This window comes from Lissotriton vulgaris, chromosome 4_1 (genome assembly GCF_964263255.1).
Source record: "Lissotriton vulgaris chromosome 4_1, aLisVul1.2, whole genome shotgun sequence".
Taxonomy (NCBI): Eukaryota; Metazoa; Chordata; class Amphibia; order Caudata; family Salamandridae; genus Lissotriton; species Lissotriton vulgaris.
The window spans coordinates 1,297,148,307-1,297,169,387 of record NC_141691.1 but is presented as its reverse complement, the minus strand read 5'-3'; the positions used below and the strand labels follow the sequence as shown (position 1 = coordinate 1,297,169,387).

Below are 21,081 nucleotides of genomic sequence, written 5' to 3'. Positions count from 1 at the left end.
GGTGGGGAAAAAACTCACTGATTCCTAAAAAGAAGGCTAGTGGGAGCAGTGCAGCAACCGAGCCACAGCCATGTGAAAAATACCTCACTCTAAGTTAAGAACAACTTTGATTTCACAACTCTAAGAAGCAGTTTCCAGCCTTCTAACAGCTGGGAACAGTAACAAGCAGAGATGTAGGAATACTTAGTAAAAACATATGCAATACTAGGGTTAACTGTTTAAAACCTCCTGTAGACACATGAAGTGGGAAAATTCCTCGTAGGGGTAGTACAGAGTATTCACAATCAATCTATCGCTACCAAACGCATATCTTTCACTGCATTTTCACAGACCATCCAAGACCTAGCTTTTTCTTCCCTCAAACAAATTTGGGCTATAAACAGCAGCATTAGAAAACAAAGCCACTCCGAGGTTAATAAATGAAAAAAAGCAAAATGGGAAACCATAAATGAGTTACGCACGTCCAGCTTTTGCTCTTTCTCAGCAACGACCTCTTTTTGAGACTGCAGAAAGTCTGACAACATCCGGATAAGTTGTTTTCTATCATCTATTTCAGCTGCCAACCGCCCATTGTAGTCTGCCAGACACATGCATGCATCTTCTACCTTCTTAGACAGATGATCACCAGAATCTTTATCTGAAAGAATACACAAGAAAAGACAACAAATCCTCAGAGCAATTGCACACAAATTACCACTATGAATTATTCACCCCACTAGGTTCACTCACCTGTTACTTTGTCTAATAAAGTGGTATCTTCAACTTCAATGGGCAACGAACCTATCCTCTGATGAACTGCAGCATCTCCTGAAGCAGCATTTTCTAATTCCTGTAAGGCTCTAATGAGATCAGTGGCCTGAAACAAAGCACAAACATGGTCAGGAAGCACAAGTTACTACTTGTGTAACGATAGATCTGTAAGAGACATTGGTTAGAGATAGATTCCTTACCGTAGAATATTCCTCAGACGTCAGTTTGGATCCGGAAAGTTTTCTGCTTAGCAGTACCCCTGTGGGCCAGTAGGGGGCGCCGTGCGGCTCCGCGCCCGTCACTGGCATCGTAAGCACCGAGATGACATCACGGAGGTTACTTAGGCGCCACCCATGCGCGCTGATGTCAGTTCTGTACACAACATTCCGCGCCGAAACGCAGAGCCATGCCGGAAACCGACCTTTGATGCATGAAACTAGGGCCCTCAAAGGGAATGACCTTAACCCTAGTGATCAGTTCGCAGAACGAGGAGGATGGGTGGGGCGGTAAGGAATCCATCACTTACTAATGTCTCTTACAGATATATTGTTACACAAGTAGTAACTTGTGCATCTGAAAGAGACACGTTAGTGATAGATTCCTTACCTTAAAATAGATACCCCAGCAATACCAACCCCGGTGGTGGGTCTGCAAACAAGATCACACCAAAAAGTCACGGAGCACAGAACGGCCAAAGAAGCAGTCTCTCCGGACCTTACTGTCAAGGTAAAGTGCTTGGTAAACGTGTGCAGCGAGACCCGCGTTGCAGCCTGAAAAATGTCCTGCAAGGGAACGCCACGTCCCAAGGCATTAGTGGCTGCAGTTGCCCTTGTCGAATAGGCACGCAGCCCCACAGAAAGCTCCTTCTTGGCCAAGGAGTAACATGCTTTGATGCAGAGAGCGACCCATCGGGAGATGGTCAGTTTGTGCACAGCCCGACCTTGCTTAGCGTGCACGTAGCCGACAAAAAGCTGATCATCCACCCGGAACTGCTGTGTATGCTGCAGATAGAAAGCGAGTGCACAATTTGGGTCCAGACGGTGGAGCCTCTCCTCTTCTCTTGAAAATTGCCGAGGAGGAAAGAAAGTGGGCAAAGTGATGGTCTGCCCGATGTGGAAGGCGTGACAACCTTCAGCAGAAAAGAAGGATGGGTCCTTAAAACCACCATGTCCGGATGAACGGAAAGGATGTTTGGAAGAAAGGGCCTGCAGCTCACTCACTCACTCTTGTAGCAGAAGTGATAGCAACCAGAAAAGCGGTCTTGAGAGTAAGAAGACATAAAGGGCAGTTATGAAGAGGCTCAAAGGGAGTGCACATCAGAAAAGTCAAGACAAGAGTTAAGTCCCATTGAGGCATTATGAAGGGAACGGGAGGAAACGTGTGTGTAATGCCCTTGAGAAAGTGGTTCACAACCGGGGACTTAAAAAGAAAAGGCTGATTAGGGAGCCTCTGGAAGGCGGAAATTGCAGAAAGATAGCCTTTGATAGTGCCCAGCGCAGAGCCCTGCTGGGCCAAAGATAGGAGAAACAGAAGAACCTCAGAAAGAGGGGCTGAAAGGGGATCCACAGCCTTTGCTGTGCACCATGCTACAAATCTGTTCCATCAGCAGGTGTATACAGTTTTGGTGGAGGGATGTCTGGCTGCCAGATGGCATTACAGACTTCGGGAGGAAGGTCGAAAGCCATCAACTGTCGCCACTCAATCTCAACGCAATGAAGGTGGAGGCTGGACAGGTTCGGGTGGAGGACCGTCCCCTGCTGCGGCGACAGAAGATCCTCCCGAAGAGGCAGACGGATCGGGGGATCGATGCTCATACGGAGTAGCTTGGGATACAATACTCTTCGAGCCCAGCCCGGAGCCACAAGAATAACTTGGGCCCGGTTGCGCCTGATCTTCAGCACTCTGGGCAAAAGTGGTATAGGCGGAAAGGCATACACCAGACCGCAGCCTAACTCGACGAAAAGCATCTCCGAGCGAGTGCCGCCTTGGAAATTCCAACGCACAGAACTGATGACATTGCCCGTTCCCTTCGGTGGCGAATAGATCTAACCAAGGCTCTCCCCAACGCAGAAAGAGACCTTGCGCCGCGTTAGAGTTCAGACGCCACTCGTGATACACCATGTACCGGCGGCTGAGCTTGTCCGCCCTGGCGTTAAGAGAACCTGCCAGGTGTTGAACCACCAAGGTAATGCCTTGATGTTCCAGCCATGTCCAGAGGTGTAGAGCTTCCTGACACAGGGTCCACGACCCCACCCCGCCCTATTTGTTGCAATACCACATGGCGGTGGTGTTGTCTGAACACCTGCACTACACTTCCTCGGACAGAGGGAAGGAATGTCTTCAGTGCAAGCCGGATCGCCGCGCAGCTCCAGAAGGTTGACATGGAGCCGGGACTCCACCGGAGACCAGAGGCCTGTGATCTCCGTCTCTCCCATGTGGCCTCCCCATCCCAGGAGGGACGCATCCGTCACCACTGTGTGCTCCTGTTGGGGAAGGGAGAGGGATCTGCCACTGACCCAGTCGCGATTTGTGCGCCACCACTGCAACTGTCGTGCAGCGCCCTCTGGGATCTGGACGAGATCGGACATGTTGCCCTGATGCTGTGCCCACTGGAACTTCAGGTCCCAATGCAGAGCCCGCATATGCCATCAGGCATGCGTCACCAAGAGGATGCAGGAGGCCATCAGGCCCAGAAGCCGGAGGGTCATCATGACTGAAACCACGGATAGAGGCTGAAAGAGCAGAATCATAGCCTGAATATCCTAGACTCGCTGCTCGGGAGGATAAACCCGAAAACTGGGTAGAATCCAGAACCGCTCCAATGAGGGGGAGCTTCTGAGAGGGACTCGAGTGCGACTTGGGCACATTGATGGAGAACCCCAGCAAATGCAGGAGGTCGGCCTTAGTCTGGAGGTGGGAGACGACTGTCTGAGGCGAGCCCGCCTTCAACAGCCAGTCTGAGGTAGGGGAAGACTGACAACCCTAACCTGTGCAGATGAGCTGGGAACTCCGCCATCACTTTAGTGAACACCCGAGGGGCGCTGGTAAGGCCGAAAGGGAATACAGCTAACGGAAAATGCCCCTGCCCTATCATGAACCGCAGGTAACGCCGGTGGGCCGGCAGGACGTGGATATGAAAATAGGCGCCCTGCAAGTCCAACGCTACCAGCCAGTCTCCAGGGTCCAGGGCACTCAGGACCTGAGCAAGAGTCAGCATCTTGAACTTCTCCTTCCGGAGGAAGCTATTGACGTCCCGTAGGTCTAAGATGGGGCGCAGGCCCCCTTGTCCTCCCTGGGGACCAGAAAGTGGAGGGAATTACAACCACTCCCTACTTCCTGAGCGGGAACGCACTCTATGGCCCCCTTGGCCAGGATGGCCGTGACTTCCTGACGGAGGAAAGCCAAATGATCCCCCGACATGCGGTGGTACTGAGGTGGCATGGCTGGACAGGAGGACAGAAAGGGGAGTGAGGAACCTTGGCAGATTATCTGCAGCACCCACTTGTCCTATGTGATTTTGCGCCAGTGGTGGAAGTGGTGGCGAACCCTGCCTCCTACCTGCGTGGGGTGCCCCCTGAAGCCCGGATTAGGCAGGCTTGGAGGTGGAAGCAGCGGGTGTAGAGGTTGACTGACCCGCCCGCTGGTTACCAGACTCACCCCTGCGGAAGCCGCGTCCGCGGCCACCCTGAGGCAGGTTCTGCGCAGGCTTTGCGGAGGAGCGCGTCTGTGCGCCTTTACCCTGGCCACAAAAGAAACGAAACCCAGGCTTGGCAGGGATCTTTGTGTAAAGACCCAAAGACTTAGCCGTGGCCGGTGAGTCTTTAAAGCGCTCCAGGGCACGGTCCGCCTTGTCGCCGAAAAGACGAGAGCCATCAAAGGGCATGTCCATGAGCGAGCTCTGGACATCAAGTGAGAACCCGGTAGACCGCAACCAGGCATGGCGCTGCAATGCCACAGTCGTGGAAACCGCCCTGCTCAAGGAATCAGCCATGTCCAGACCACACCTCATTGCAAACTTTGCCGCATCCGTGCCCTCCTTAATCGCTTGGGAAAGGATGGCCTGGACTTCTTCAGAACACTGGGGCAGGATCTCTGCTACCATATCCCACACTGCGTGGGAGTAACGGCCCAATAAGCAGGCGGTATTAACCGACCGCAACCCCAAGCTGGCCAAGCAGAACAACCTCTTGCTATATTGGTCCAGCTTCTTAGAGTCCTTCTTAGGCACGGGATGAGTGGTCAAGAAAGCAGGGTCACCAGGCGATGGCGCCTAGGGACATTCTTATCCACCGGTGCCCCGGAGGCCGGCCACAACCAAGTGCCCAAAAGGACTTTGGTAAGGTTCTCATTGAAAGGGAGCAGCGGTTCCGACGACTTAGACACCGTCTGGAGCACCTCTGTAAGGAGGTTGGTCTTAAGGGCCACTGTAGGGAGGTCAAGATGGAGAGCCTCCGCAGCTCGACACAGCACCATAGTGTAGAAGCGCCCTCCTCCATAGCAGGTGGAGGGGAGGCAAACCCGGGTCAGAAGACACATCAAGTTCACCCGCATCTTGAAGGTCATCCACCCAATCCTGCTCGGAGTCACACTGTCACGCAAGGGGGTACTCTGAGCAGTCCCAGTCCTCATCCGGCTCCGGGGTAGAAGGAGCCGGCCACGGCGGAAGGGCAGGACAAGGAGAGAGGGCCAGTGGCACTGGGAGAGGCGCCGGGAACAGCGCTGGCCGGGGCCGAACCGGAGCCGCATCCCAATGTGGATTCCAGGTCGGAACGAAATGGTACGAGAACCGGGGCAGGGGCCGGATAAACAGCACCCAGTGCAGCGCCTGTGGCGGAACTAGGGCCAGCGCCGGGGCCAGAGCCAGCAGTGCTGCACCCTGTGGCGCCGGAGCAGAGGGCGCTGGGTCCAGTTGCTTCTGGGCCGGCACCAGAGGCAGTGCCGCCGGGCCAACAGGATCTTGACACAGGACTGCGGGCCCAATAGGCGCATCGGCGGGAGCCAGACGCCTAAACAGGCGGTCCATAGCAGCAAGAAACTCTTGCATCTGTTCAGGAGTCGCCGATGGACCCGGGTATAGACGGTAGGACGCGGAACTCCCAGGCTCCGGACCGAGACCGAGATGGCCACGCGCATGTGAGGCTCCAGCCCAACCGAGCCAGGACACATCCGAAATGCCTATCCTGCATCACCATTTCATTCCATATGAGAAACGGCTTGCCCTGCTGATTCCGGCGATACCACATTTGTGCATATTGCTTGCGGTGCGGGTGTGGAAAAAGCGGACAGCCGAGAGAAGCGAGGTACGGACTGCTGCCCCTGGAGCAACGCGCCGACCCGGACACCTAATAGACATCGGGGGTGGGCGGGCCTCGAGGTTGAATCTGCGAGCGAAAGGACGCTACTGTGCCGTCCAGCAGCGAGCCGGGACGAGTGAAAGCCTCGGGGGTGAGTGCGACATCGTCGAAATTGCCCTGGGGTGCAGCCGGGAGCCATTGTTGACAGCTTGGAGGCGCTGGGAGCAGACACTCAGAACTAGAGCGTGAGGCCAGTTTGAAGCGCCGCTTGGCCCCTATATTTGCGGCAGAATTAACATGCCCCTCCCCTGCATTGCTGCCCGGGAGACTTATGCCCCAAGGTAGGGAACGGCCGCCATTTTGTGCACCAGGGAGCTGCGGCTAGCGAAGATCCTCGAGGGCCCGGAGTCTGCTTCAGTACACACGGCCGGTGAGGTGAGACTGGGGAAAACTGCATTGACCTGCACTGGAGCCTGCCTTACTTTGATTCTGCACGATAGAGCCTGCGACCTGGAGACTCGGCCTTTGCATTAAGTACCTACATTGCATGCGGGAGTGAGCGGTGTACGCGCCATTTTGTGCTGCTGCGCTATTGATTATACCCTTGCCAACGCTGCACCTAAAGGCTATCCTGTGCTCCCCAAAGCCTGCAGAGACATTTCACCTTTATTAACATACTTTGACTATACGGACGCCGCCACCACTGGGTGTTACGCAAGCACTCCCTTATATACTGCTGACTGGTCGATGCCATGGGGCACTCAGAAGCGAAACAGACCAAAATCCCATTTGAGGCGCGTAAGACCCCTAAATCGCGCACGGAAGAACAGGACGAAACAGACAACGTGGAATCGCCTGAGGAAGACTGAAAGGTGATTCTCCTTGGTATGCAGCAGAGCCTCTCATCAATCGACGTAAAGATGGATACGATGAATGCCCGGATGGACTCTGTGGTGACTAAACTGGGGCAACATGAACAGCGCCTCAAGGAGGCATAATCTAGAGGGTCAGACTTGGAGGATGGAGCCACCATGAGCAAAAAACAGGTCTCGCAGATGGACAAACTGCTTAAAATAATCGTAGACAAAAATGAAGACTTGGAGGAGCGTTCCCGGCGGAACAACGTGCGCATCCTCGGTCTGGCAGAGACAACAGCCACGGGGGGCGCATGGAGGACTTCGTTGAAAAATGGGTAGTAGACCTTTTTGGCAGGGATGCCTTCTCGGCACATTTGACAGTTGAACGGGCCCATATATCCCATGCTGCCCGGCCGCCCCCTGTGATAGCACGTTTTTTAAACTACTGCGACAGGGATGCAGTGTTACGCCTTGCCCGAGAAAAACGCCAGGTGAACTATAAAAACACGACATTGTCCATTGTCCTTCTTCCCAGATTTTACGCAGGCCGTGCAGGACGCTAGACGAAAATTTGCGACGGTCAAGAAGAAGCTACAGACGCAGCAGATCCCCTACGCCATGCTGTACCCGGCGAAGCTGAAGATTACCCATCATGGATCACAACACTTCTTCACCAATCCTCAACTATTTGAAGGTTATTTACGACACCATCGCCGCTCGGATACTACCGACTCTGAAACAGAGAACGCTAGTCCCAAACGCCTGGACCAGAACCTAATTGACATATGATCTGCACGTAAATGGATAGCTGGTACTCTACTTATTGCTGGACATCAGACGAAGCTTACATCATTGGTGATGTATTACTATGTGTTTTATTTGATGAGATAACTGGCTCGGCGACTTACCTCTGTCCCGCCACGACTGCCTGCCCGAGGGTAGAGCACCGGGTGGGTGAGAGTATGGAGGGAAGTGGGCGGGCCGCGAGTCCCTAGCCTGTACCCGAGAGGGCAATCCCCCGGCAGTAGCGATTATGGGGTCAATACATTGTTTCATGGGGTTGGGAAGTGTGGCTCAATGGTTAGAGGAGGCAGACCATGAAGCAGAGGTCAGACCCGGGACCAGGGTTCAATTCCCGATGTGGCAGGGTCTTGAGCCCAAAATGACCACGGACTCGATAATTCTCTCGCTTCTGTGCCTGCTCGAATCACGGGTTCACACTCTGCAACTCCGGGCAATAGCTTGCTTAATCTCCACTATGGCCCCCCGCGGCGGGATGCCTGGCTTTCACCTTGGGGTTGCTCCGTATGGGTTATCTCACAGGGAAAAACCAGGACGGGTTCCCAATGCGCTATATAAATATAAATTACAATTACAATATTTGGGGAGGGGGGACCTGTACCCGGCAGGTTGGGGAAGCCGGTGTGGGGGGGGGGGGGGCAGTTGTTGGTTTGCGATTACGCTGACGTTTGTCCAATCCAGGGATAATGTTGTCACACTGATTTTTGTGATTTTTGTTGCATGCCACATAGGGCGTAATGGCTAGTGATACACGAGGCAGTACCAACATCACTGTCGCATCCTGGAATGTACGAGGTCTAAATGACACTAGGAAAAAGCGGCAGATTCTAAGTTATTTAGACAGGCACCACGTCACAGTTGCAATGTTGCAAGAGACATCTGAGCCCTGATAAGACTTCCCAATTTGCCACGAGATGGGCAGCGCACCGCAGTTTTGCGTCATATTCTACGTATTCTCGAGGGGTGACCATACTGGTGAGGAAAGGGATCGCCTTCATTCCCGGTGGCTCGTTGTCTGACGAAGAGGGTAGGTTCTGCTTACTCTGGGGCAGGCTTCATTCCTAGGATGTCACCATTGCTAATTATTATGGGCCTAATATAGATAACTCACAATCCCTCCTCCGCTTATGGGACAAAATCCAGGAAATTGGGTCCACTTACATTATCTGGGGTGGGGACTTCAACACTTATGTACCCTGGAATGAATAGATACCGAGGCACACCAGCGCATCACACAACTACACAGAGAGCTGTGTGCGACATTATCGAAGAAATCTACTTACTTGACTCTTGGAGGCACTTACATCCCACACAGGGAAGGAACACACTTCTCGGCATTCCACTCCACCCAGGCTGGATTACGTATTAGTCTCCAGAGGCATTGCTCATTGGCTGGGACGAGCGACCCACTTAGCACGCACTCACTCACTCGGACCATTCCCCAGTGGTAGTTGAATTGCACATACCCCTCAATCCCTCCCCATATAGCGGCTGGCGCCTTAACCAGCTGCATCTACAGGATGCGGTATTCAGGACTGAACTGGAACAAGACAACAGGGACTTCTTTGATTGCAATCTTGCCTCTGTCCCTAGCGTTATGACTGTCTGGGAATGACTGTCTGGGAAGCTTTCAAGGTCACAGCCAGGGGCTGGTGCATTTCTAAAGGTGGGGGTATCCTAAAATCACTGTGTACCAGCTTGACCACTTTGCAGCTGGGCTCAGATTCTGGCGCTGATGGGGTCAGAGCTAGCATTCGGGATAAACTTACAGAATATATGGGACCTAGCGGATAGGGAGTGCAGATGTCAGGAGAAACATATTGCGAGGGTGTATGGTGAGGGGGACCGCCCAGGAAAGGTTTTGGCAGCTGCAGTCCGCTCGCCTAGATTCTCGAACTACGTGACAGAGTTGCAAGATATTCACGGAGATGTGCATAGAAATCTCCCTGACCAACTATGCGCCATCAAAGACTTCTATAGCAACCTCTACTCTTACCATAGAGGCACCCCCTTACACCTGCCTGAGTACTTTGAAGATACTGCTCTGGCCTGGCTAGGGGACACGCAGAGGAAGTTTCTAAGCCTAGATCTAGAGCTTGACGAAATAACGGATGCTACTATGCAGATGAAATCTGGGCGAGCTCCGGGGTCTGATGGATTGCCCATACGGTTTTATGAATTGAATTGAATTAAAAAGGGATTTATCCAGCGCGACATTGCCCGTAGGCGTCAAGGCGCTAACAATGGAATAGGCTGTGAGGAAAGGGGAAGGAATTACAGGTAGGTCTCCCTGAAGAACCAAGTTTTTAGGGCTTTTCGAAAGAGAGAGTAGGTCGACTGACCTTTAATATCCGCCGGAAGGGTATTCCAGATCTTGGGGACAAGGGAGTGGAAAGACCTCCCGCCCAATCTGGCCTTGTAGATTCTGCGGATCACCAAAAGATTTTTGTTGGCCGATCAAAGGACCCTACCTGGAGTGTAGGATGTTAGCAAGGATTTGAGATCTTCCGATCCACCGGCATACAAGGCAAGTGAGTAAGACAAAGAGCCTTGAACTCTATCCTGGCCTGCATAAGGAGCCAGCGAAGATCCCTCCTAATGGGGGTGGCTGATGAAAGTCGGGGGGCGTCAGCGACGAACCAAGCAGCTGCATTTTGTACCACTTACAGGCGTTGTACCTGCTGTTTATTGATACCCAAGTAGAGTGCATTGCAATAATGTAACCTAGAGGAGATTAGTGCTACTGTAACAGTTTTCCGGGCCTCTAGGGAAAGATAGTGCACCAATTTCCTCAAGGTTCTAAGGGCTCCACAACAGGTGGAGATCGTCCCGCTTTGTCGAAAGAGTTTGTCAAAAATGACACCTAGATTTCGAGCGGACTGGGAGGGCTTAGGGCAAACCCCCAAGGGCAGGAGGCCACCAGTCCATTGACTATATCTCTTCCTTGCCTCCGAAGATCAACACCTCTGTTTTTCCCCATTTAATTTGAGGAAATTCCTCACCATCCAGCCAGCAACTGCTTCCATGCAGTTTCTGAAATTCCGGGCTGTGATGTCGGCAGAGTGTGAAAGGGAGACCATGATCTGGGTATCATCGGCATAGAATAAGACTTCCAGCCCAAAAGATCTTACGAGTCTGGCAAGCGGTGTCACAAATGTTGAAGAGTGTGGGGCTCAGAGATGACCCCTGAGGAACCCCACACTGCACCGGTTTTACTGGCGAGAGAAGGTCGCCCAACTTGACCCTTTGTACATGGTCATCCAGAAAAGATTTCAATAGGCTGAGCGCCGGCCCGTTCACTCCTATCTCCTTGAGACGTTTAACTAAGATGGAGGGAGATAGGATGTCAAATGCGGCTGTGAGGTCGAGCACGACCAGAAGGGTAGTCTGGCCACTGCCGACCTTAGCATGGATGTTATTGGTGACCACTGTGAGAGCGGACTCGGTGCTATGCGCCCTGCGGAAACCGTGTTGGGAAGGGTCAAGAAGGCAGGCGCTCTCCAGGAAGGCACTCAAATGAATGTTAAGATGGGCCTCTAGCATTTTTGCGGGGGCAGGAAGCAAGGAGATAGGCCAATAGTTTTTTAAGATACCGGGGTCCAATGAGGCTTTTTTAAGGAGAGGCTTAACTATGGCCATTTTCCAGGACGTGGGAAAGGCACCTTCCAGAATTGAGAGCTTGATTACATCAAGGAAGGCAGGAAGAAGAACATCTCTGCATTCCTTGAGAATCTTAAGGGGGCAAGGGTCCAGGGGAGAGCCTGACTTCAGCTTATCTAGGTGCAGATTAAGTTGTTCTAGTGTAAGCGGAGGGAAGTTGTTGAGCGTATCATAAGATACTTCAGCGAGATCTTCTTCCGCGAAAAGTGGAACTAGGATAGCCAGGGGTTCAGGTTCCTGATTAAGAGCTTCTAGACTAGAATAGATATCGGTTATCTTTACATGAAAGAAAGTGGATATCTGGTTGCAGAGCTCCTGAGATGCCACAGTAAGGTCTGGAGATTGCAGGGCTGACAGGGAGTCAATGATTTTGAACAACTCCTTGGAGGAGCTAAGGGAAGTGGTCATCTTAAAGAAATGTATCTTTTCCACAAGCACTGCAGATTTGTATTCTTTAAGTAGGATCTTATGTTTTTGCTTTTTTTCAGGATCTAAATGAAGTCTCCAAGCTCTTTCCTGTCTTCTACATCCCTGCCTAAGGGACCTGAGGGTGTCAGAGAACCAGGGCGCCGAAGGGCGTTTTCTGGCAGAGTAGTGTGGCTCGATAGGGGCCAGTTTATCTACAGCCTTCAGGATAGAGTTGTGCAAGTCAAGCGCAGCACTATGTGTATTCCCAATGGATAGCGGGCCGTGGTTGGACAGCAGGGTATCTAGTGAGTCACAGTTTATTCCTTTGAAGTTTCTTTTAAGTTCCCACTTACTGGGGTTTGCAGGGGCTGGAATGGAATTAGAATATATAAAATCAAAGGGAATGGCCATATGATCTGACCAGGAGAGCGGGAGGGGAGTCCCTGTCTGCACTCTAGGGTTGTTGGTGAAGACCCCGTCCAGGGTGTGTCCGGCTGTGTGGGTGCAGCCATCCACTCTCTGGCACAGGTCGCATGAGGCTAGTAGGTTCAGCAAGAGGGCAGTGTTAGTAGAATTATCCTTCGAGATGAAAATTAAAATCCTCCATGATGGTAAAGTTGGGTCTGTCTAAGTAGGGCTCCAGAACCTTAAGAAGGTTTTGACAGAATTCTGACCTGGGACCGGGAGGCCTGTAGATCAGGATCCCTGCGAAGGTAATAGAGGGAGAGGGGTTCAGGGCGTAAAAAAGGGCCTGATAGGGATCACTGGGTGAGGATAAGTGCTCAGTTTTGCATCTGACAGCGGTTCTATGTAAAAGCCCAATTCCACCCCCCCCCTTCGCCTCTCTCTGTCCATTCTGGACAAGGAGTATCCCTCCGGAATGGCATTCAAGAGGTCTGGTCCAGAATGGTTGGTAGCCCAGGTCTCCGTAATAAACACACAAGGAGGTTTCCTCTCGGAGACAAAATCCCTAAAGGCAAAGTTGTTTTTAATGAGCAATCTGACATTAATCAGAAACCCGTTCTCTGTAGTCGACTGAGGGGGTATGCGATTGACAGACCTGGAGTGCTTATTGCGAGGGCCCAGATTTCCGATGCACTGACACGCAGAGGCTTCCAGAGCCCGCTCAGGGGTAAAAGTATGATGGCAGGGCATCGGCAGGGGTTTAGCAGATATCAGTGACTGTAGGGAGTATGAAAAACTACCTACCCGATGGGTAGAGACTTGGTCGGCCTGCCCAGCCGCCGGCGCCTCTTTGGCGCTGACGGGTGCAGACGGGCAGGACTCTGGCATGAGTCCGGTGCGTCTGCTGATCGTGTCCGCTGCGCGGAGGGAGGCCGTCCCCTTTTATAGGCAGCTAGAGCGCGTCAGAGCGCTTAAACACCCCCAATATGGCCACCGTAAAAACTTTGTCTCCCTGGGACCGAGCTCCCAGCGTTGATGCTCAGCTGAGAGTGGCCCAGGCAGCGGTAAGATGTGAAAAGTTAACTGGCAAGGTGGAATGCTTTGTAAATCAAGCTGAGGTGCCAGACACAGAGTAAAAGTAAAGTAAAATGCTTTTTACATCAAGCAGGGTTACGAGTGGCAAATAGTTTAAAAACTCAGGAGAAAAGCAATAGAGGAGGACCTCCCGGCTTCCGCCTCAAGAGGGTGAAATCACACAGCTAAATCAGGTTATAAAACATATGCCAGCGTGCTGGCGCCGATACTGAAGGAAGTGTATTATGCAGCACAGGAGGAGGGCAGCCTACCCACAACAATGCGCGAGGCGCTCATAATGTCCTTATTAAAACCAGGGAAATCCTCACATTGTTGTGATTCATATCGACCGCTATCTTTATTAAATAGCGACACCAAGATACTAGCTAAGGTTTTAGCGACTCGACTTAACCTGCTAATGCAACGCCTGGCACTACCCGACCAGGCAGGCTTCATCCCAACCGGGGCCACATCACACAATCTCCGCACTTTGGCAGCGGTACTGCAGGATATTGACCCGAAGTGTTCGGCGGTGGCGGTATTCCTAGACGCTACCAAAGCGTTTGACTCCCTGGAGTGGGACTACCTGCTGGGAACGCTCGGGTGTATGGGGATGCCAACTGCCTTCCTCCTGTGGGACCAATTGTTATATACCCATCCGATGGCCTCAGTGCTTCTGAATGGAGCTAAATCCACTCCTTTCCCTGTGTCTAGAGGTACGCAGCAAGGCTGTCCCCCGTCCCTCCATTTTATTTGCCCTTGCTATCGAGCCCTTAGCCGCTAAATTACGACAACATCATAATCATAGAGCGCTAATTTACCCATCTCGACAACTACTCATCTCCCTATATGCTGATGACATGACGCTATATATTCATAAGCCACAAGAGAACATAAACCCTATACTCCGTGAGATCACTAAATTTGGAGCCATTTCTGGAGTGCAGATCAATTGGTCCAAATCTGCAATATTTTCCCACACCGATAATACTCTGCACCACCAGTTGGATTATCCACTGGTTTGGGAAGACGAGGAGGTGAGATATTTGGGCATCCGGATTACTAGAGATCGGGATATTTTTTGAGACTTAATTATGGCACGGCAATGGATAAAATCACGGACAGCATCACTAAATGGCTGCGCCTCCCACTCTCCATGGCTGGGAGGATCTCCTTAATTAAAATGGTCATACTCCCCAAATTATTGTACCTTCTCATTAACATACCTTATCACCCCGGGCCCTTCTTTTCCAAAACACTTAACTCACAACTTACTAGGCTCATCTGGGGAGGGAAACAGGCAAGGCTGAACCTTACTACCTTGATGCTGCTGTACCGCCAGGGAGGGTATAATGTCCCTAATTTCGAGATGTACTAGGGGGCGGAGCTAGCCGGCGTCGATGGCGGACGCGTGAGCCCTCGGCTCCTCGCAAAGCTCCAGAATTATCCTGCTTGACTATCCTTGATGTGCTCGAATTGGCTATAGCTTGCCAGGAACCATCTGCTGGCACCCCGGGCAGTGATCGAAGAGCTTTTTGGCCGGCTGAAGAGCGGGAATTCCTGTACATTCCGGGACCTTGTGCCTGGTGGCGCGCCTGTGGCGGACTAGGCCGAAAGCAGCGGGCTATCCTGGAGAAGAGGCCGGGCGACGTCACTCTGCGTGCGGCCATAACTCCGGCGGCTGTCGTACACCGTGCAAGCCGAGGCGCGATTGGAACGGACCCTGGATTGCGAAGTCCTCCACCTTCTACCCTACACTGCCACGGTGGGACAGGGGACTGGAGAAGCAGCGGAGCGGTGGAGCACCAAAACTGAGGCACCGCGCCACGTGGCGTAGCAACCTGGCTCACTTGCACAGATCGCATGAGGCCCTGCCGTCTCCCCTTATTCTGCGGAGGGACTGATTCTCTGGGACAGCTGAAAAGGACCTGTCCCTATCTGGCACTGGGCCGTTCCGGAACTGGCGGACTAGGAAGTGCTGCCCGCCATTGACGCCGCCATTTTCTACGCATCGGATACCTGCCTGCTGGCGCCGAGGTATCGAGGACCGGAGTGGACACCTGATCGGCCTGTGCGGCGAGCTTCTTGGCTCGGTGCTGACACGCATCGTAAATAACATGGGGAAGAACGATGCGACCCAGGGGAAGATCTCCTTTGAACGGCGCCGTCTGAAAGGATCAGAGGTTCCGGCACCGGACAAGTCGCCGAAGGGTGCGGCAGCAGCGCCGACCCAGGCTCCGACGGAGCTCCGGGACATGTTGGCAGCCATGGAGAAAGGCATTCAGGAGAGTATTGCGGCGGTGGGCAACAAGATAGACGCTCTGTCGTACCGCATGGACCGTATGGCAGAGCGGGTGGACAAACATGCGGAGCGCCTTGACATGGCGGAGCGCCGGCTCACTGAGGCCGAAGAAGCCCAGATGGAATGGGACAAGGAGCGCAAGCAATTCGACAGACTCCTGACAGTCATCAGGGACAAGACAGAGGACCTGGAGGCACGTTCTCGCAGATCCAACCTCCGTATCACAGGCGTGGCGGAATCCACGCAAACGGGGAAAATGGAACTATATGTGGAGAAACTCCTGAAAACACTCCTGGGAGAAGAAGTCTTTTCCCCCATGTTCATCGTGGAACGCGCCCACCGCACACTGGGCCCGCAGCCCCAGCCTGGCTTGCCACCTCGCCCCATAATCGCGAAACTGCTCAACTATCGCGACCGAGACACTGCTCTGAGAGTGGCGAGAGAGAAGGGCAAACTCCAACATGAGGGCATGAACATCTCCCTCTACCCGGACTTCACCGCCAAGGTGCAGGAGGAACGGCGGCAATTCGCGCCATATAAGAAGCAGCTCAGAACGCTAGGCCTGGACTATGCCATGATGTATCCGGCCAAACTTCGAATCAATACTGGTGGGAAATCGTACTACTTCACGGACCCGAAAGAACTGCATAAGTCCCTTAAGACCTGGACACGGGAAAGGAAGGAGAACCGGAGTGGCCGGGAGGACGAGGAGGAGGTCTCTATGGAGGAACAGGACTAAATGGCGGCTGAAGAGGGGATTGATCCTCTACACACTGGTCGGATCACGGACCCGGACAATATGGGCGCCCCGGCCTTGCAATGGCACCTGATCCACGATTTTGGGACGGACAACTTGGTTACCCTATGGTGCTGGTAAGGGGGTGTGTGCTTCGTGGCAGTGTACACTGAGCCGGGGGAGCCAGTCAGAGTGGTGCTGAGTAACACTTTTCATCATGCCTTGAGCATTGACTCTTGAATGGAGCTGAGGGGGAGCGGTACTTGCAATGTCTTGGAACAGTTAGGGGTGTACTGCATTGGTGCGCTCTGCCCTCGAGCTTTTGGTTGCTTTTTCTCACTGAGGGGTTGGTGTCGGACTATTTGACACTACACCGGTAGGGGATACATGGGGGGGGAGTGTGGGGTCTGTCTGACCAGGTTGGGGGAGGTCGGCTGTGGGTGGGTTGCTGTACTTGGGGTGGAAGCCAGACTCGGGGAGGGGAGGGGGGATGTTTGGTTGGGGTTGTTGACGGGGTTTGCCTGTGAAGTGTGTGAATTGAGGTGTTCTGCTGTCCCTGTTCGCGAGCGCCGGAGGGCGTCAATGAGTTGGGGGGTCCTACTGTGCCCTGCACTATCCATCCTTTCGGTCCATGCTCTGAACCCACTTAGCAATGGCTGATACAACACCGACATTGCATGCACACGCCCGGAATGAGCTGAATTTACTGACTTGGAATGTGCGGGGCCTGAACGACTTCCGCAAAGTGAGGAAAGTCCTTAACTATCTTAGCAGACATCACGTTGACATAGCTCTGCTGCAGGAGACACACCTACCACTCTCCAGCAGAATGCTCAAATCCAGAGGTTTGTCGGGAAACACTGTGGCGGCGGGTTACACTACACATGCCCGAGGGGAGTTAATTTGGGCCAATCCAAAGTCACAGTTGCGGCTCATTCCGGTGCACTCAGACCCGGACGGTAGATATGTCCTGGCGAGATGTGTGGGTAAGGGGATGGACATACTAATAGTGAACGTCTATGGCCCTAACTATGACCACCCTGAATTCTATAAGACCCGGTCAGCTATTGCAAGAACGCATGCACAGCCCTGGATGTTGTGGGGCGGGGACTTTAACTTTGTGTTTGACCCATCAAGAGACCGCTCTGCGGGCCCTGCCCGGAGGCCCGTGGCCTCGGCCACGTACATGGCGGCTGAGATGATCAAATCTGACTTGCTGGATGTCTGGAGGGAAAAGCATCCGAGGGCGGGTGGGTTTACACACTATTCTGCATTTCACGATGTACACACCAGGATAGACTACTGGTTGGCACCCCCCCTGGTACTTAACAACATTTGCACATGCACAGTCCTCCCACGCACGCTTTCAGATCACTCCCCTATTCTCCTCCACCTCGCAACACCCAGGAGGGGGATCCCAGCTTTCACCTGGCGGTTCCCGCCTTTTGCACTGCTCGACGAGGCCTTCAGAGGGGAACTGGCAGAGGAAATAGAGCAGTTCTTCACTACAAACATAGGCACAGTGGATGACTTCTTTACAGTATGGGAGGCATTTAAGGTATACATCAGAGGGGTGGCGATGTCGAAACATTCTAGTGTGCTGAGATCCATTCGTAGGGGCCTAACAACTCTGGAAACGAAGATGGCGGATCTTGAGGCAGAGCAGCTGCGGCTGGGCGGCGAGGCGGGGGACGGGGCGCTGTCCCAACTCCTGTCCGAGTTTCAGGCACTGGCGGACAGAGAGGTCCTGTACATGGGCGAATACGCCACGGCGAGACAATATGGGGAGGGTGAGAGGCCTGGGGCACTTCTTGCACGCATCGTTCGCAGCACCAGACGACCGCTGGTCATAGATGAACTGAGAACTCCGGAGGGAGACACGGTGACGGACGAGGAGCAGGTACTCCAGACGTTCAGGAGTTATTATGCGGAGCTATATCGAGCTAAAACACAGGGAGTGGAGGGTGAGATGGAGAACTACTTAGACCATATAGCCATGCCGTTCCTCAAGGACTCGGATAGGGAATTCTTAATGGCCCCCTTCCACCAAGACGAAATATTAGAGGCACTGGCAGGCATGCGCTCGGGCAGTGCGCCGGGCTCAGACGGCCTCACAGTTGGCTTTTATAAGGCATTTAAGGATCTGCTGCTGCCACACTTAATCACCCTGTTCGATGCCATCTGCGAGGATGGTGAAATGCCAACCACCATGCGGGAGGCGCTACTCATCACCATACCCAAGCCCGGTAAACCCCCCGATCTCTGCGGCTCGTATAGACCCCTTAGTCTACTTAATGTAGACGCCAAAATCTATGCCAAGGTTCTGGCCACCCGCCTGGCCCTGTTGGTACCTGGGTTGGTCGCCCCAGAACAGTCCGGGTTTGTCCCGTGCAGGAATTTAACCTACAATATCAGAACTGTGTTAGGCGCGATGCAACATATTAAACAGGAGAATAGCGCATTGGCAATATTCCTTGACATGGAGAAGGCGTTCGACTCGGTCGAATGGCCCTTCATGGTTCGGGTGTTGCGCAAGTTGGGATTGGGCGAACAATTCCTTCAGCAGGTTGGAGCGCTATACCATCGACCCTTCGCTAGGCTCCGCCTGGGTGACAGGGTAACGGACCCGATTGACATAAGCAGAGGCACTCGACAGGGCTGCCCTTTGTCGCCGTTGCTTTACGCACTGGTGGCGGAACCCCTGGCGTGCGCCATGCGGGAGTACCACAGCCTAGAGGGGGTTAGCTTCCCTACATATAAGATCGGGATATCAACATACGCTGACGACACGCTGTTGTACGTCAGAGAACCGGAAGTTAATTTGCCTGCGGTGCTCCGCGAAGTGGTCCGATTCGGCTCGCTATCGGGCCTGAAGGTGAACTGGGACAAGTCGATTGCGTTCCCGCTCACTCCGGCGACACGGCAGTTCGACATGGACTACCCATTGCACTGGTCCGCCGACTCAGTTCGCTACCTAGGCATTCAACTCCACTCGGACCCGGAAGTCCTCGTTCGAGACAACTACGGAGTGGCCTATAACAACCTAGTGGATGACGTAGATAAGTGGATCCGTCTCCCACTCTCCCTCTCGGGTAGGATTGCGCTAATGAAAATGGTGGTACTCCCCCGATTTCTGTTCCTCTTCCTGAATCTACCTGTGGTTTTATCTAAGACCTTCTTTCGGCAGCTCACCTCGGTATTGGTGAGATTAGCTTGGGGGGGGAAACAGCCCAGGGTTGGGTGGAAGACTTTGATTCTACCTTGCGAAATGGGGGGACTGGGGGCGCCGGACCTAGAACGGTATTATAGAGTCGCCCAGGCGTCGCACTTACACTCATGGGTGCATGGTGACCCTCGGACCCCGCACCTTATACTGGAGCGGTTGTTTGCGGACCCGCTCCCTCTACCTGCTACTGTCTGCCTGCCCACAGACCGCGCGCAACTGGCCGGATGGTCTCCCTGAAAGCGACCAATCACGCCTGGAATTGCCTAGTGCGCTCTCGGGGCTGCACTCTGCTTTACTCCCCACTGTTACCGGTGGAGTGGGCCCTATGGCTCGACCCGCTCGGTGAGAAGGGTGTAGTCAAGGCGCTGAGTTCTCTTGGTGTAGCGAAAATGGAGGACCTGTTTGAGGGAGGTGTACTCAAAACCTGGGACCAGCTACCAGCTGCCGGGGCAGGCCACACTCTCTTACAAAAATTCCACTACCACAGGCTCCGCTCGGCCTTTCGTGAACTACTGGGCCCGGATTTGGAAGAACCTGAGGAGATCCCGGAACTAACATATATACTGAAATCCACCTCCGCAGCGAAACTAATTACACAGCTTAACAAGCTGGGTGTGACACAGCAGCGTCTGCAGCCGTCGAAGGCCAGAGAGGCCTGGCAGGCAGACCTACAATCCCCCATAGATGATGGAATGTGGCGCTACTGCTGCACAAGCACTCGCAAGATATCTCTAAACGGACGGCACCGCTTGGTGCATTTCAAATATTTACAACGAGTGTATTACACCCCTGCTCGCCTCCATCGCTATGGTCTTCGCGCCTCGGCCGAATGCGAACGCTGCCGGACTCCGACAGCTGATTTCTACCATTTGGCATGGCAGTGCCCAGGAGTGCAGGCATTCTGGGGGGAGGTCTTTGCGGAACTCGACCGAATACTGGGGGAACCTTTACCTCGTGCCCCTGCTTTGGCGCTACTCGCTTATTCGAAACCGCTAGCCCCGGGACTGCGTCGTCAAGTGGACATGGCGTTGCTCCTTGCAAGGCGTGTGGTGGCGACCTGCTGGATGAGGGGGCCCCTCCCCACAAAAGCTAAATGGCTGAGGGACCTGCAGTTCTGCTGCACCCAGACAGAACTGTATAGCGACCTTCTTCCGCCCAGAAGCAGGCCCAAAAACTTTTGGGACCTTTACAAAGAGTACAAACAGAGGAGTGAGGAGGACGGCTCTGACACCGCGGAGGAGGTGGAATTGCAAGATAGAGTAGAAGAGATCGTAGCCAGCACTGAGCACGGAGACACGGGGGAGGCGGGAATGGGGAGGCCTCTGGTTGACTGAGGGTGGCTGTGAGAACCCGGAGATGGGCTGCTGAAGGATAGTAGAGTAGGGGCAGGTTTATAGGGGGGACGGGGTGGGGACACGGGATAGGAACACTCGGGTGGTTGTATAGTCGGGACGGGTTAGGCAGACACACAGACACACACGAGCGGGTGGGGGGGCAGTTTGTTGGGCGCTGTTTAATTTCTTATAGTAGACATGTTGTTGGATCGCTGACTAGCATATGGACAGGTT

At 53.4% G+C, this 21,081-nt stretch overlaps 1 protein-coding gene across 3 annotated transcripts in view; it reads right to left on the bottom strand.

Annotated features, from left to right (window-relative positions):
* Positions 1-21,081, bottom strand: part of RPRD1A (regulation of nuclear pre-mRNA domain containing 1A) — a 431,185-nt gene that overhangs the window by 197,671 nt on the left and 212,433 nt on the right. For all 3 annotated transcript variants that reach the window (XM_086965530.1, XM_086965532.1, XM_086965531.1), the window contains exons 5-6: positions 730-856; positions 462-637 (exon numbers count right to left, since the gene is read on the bottom strand). In XM_086965530.1, coding sequence (XP_086821656.1) covers positions 462-637; positions 730-856 — 303 coding nt within the window. The remainder of the gene's footprint in view (positions 1-461; positions 638-729; positions 857-21,081) is intronic.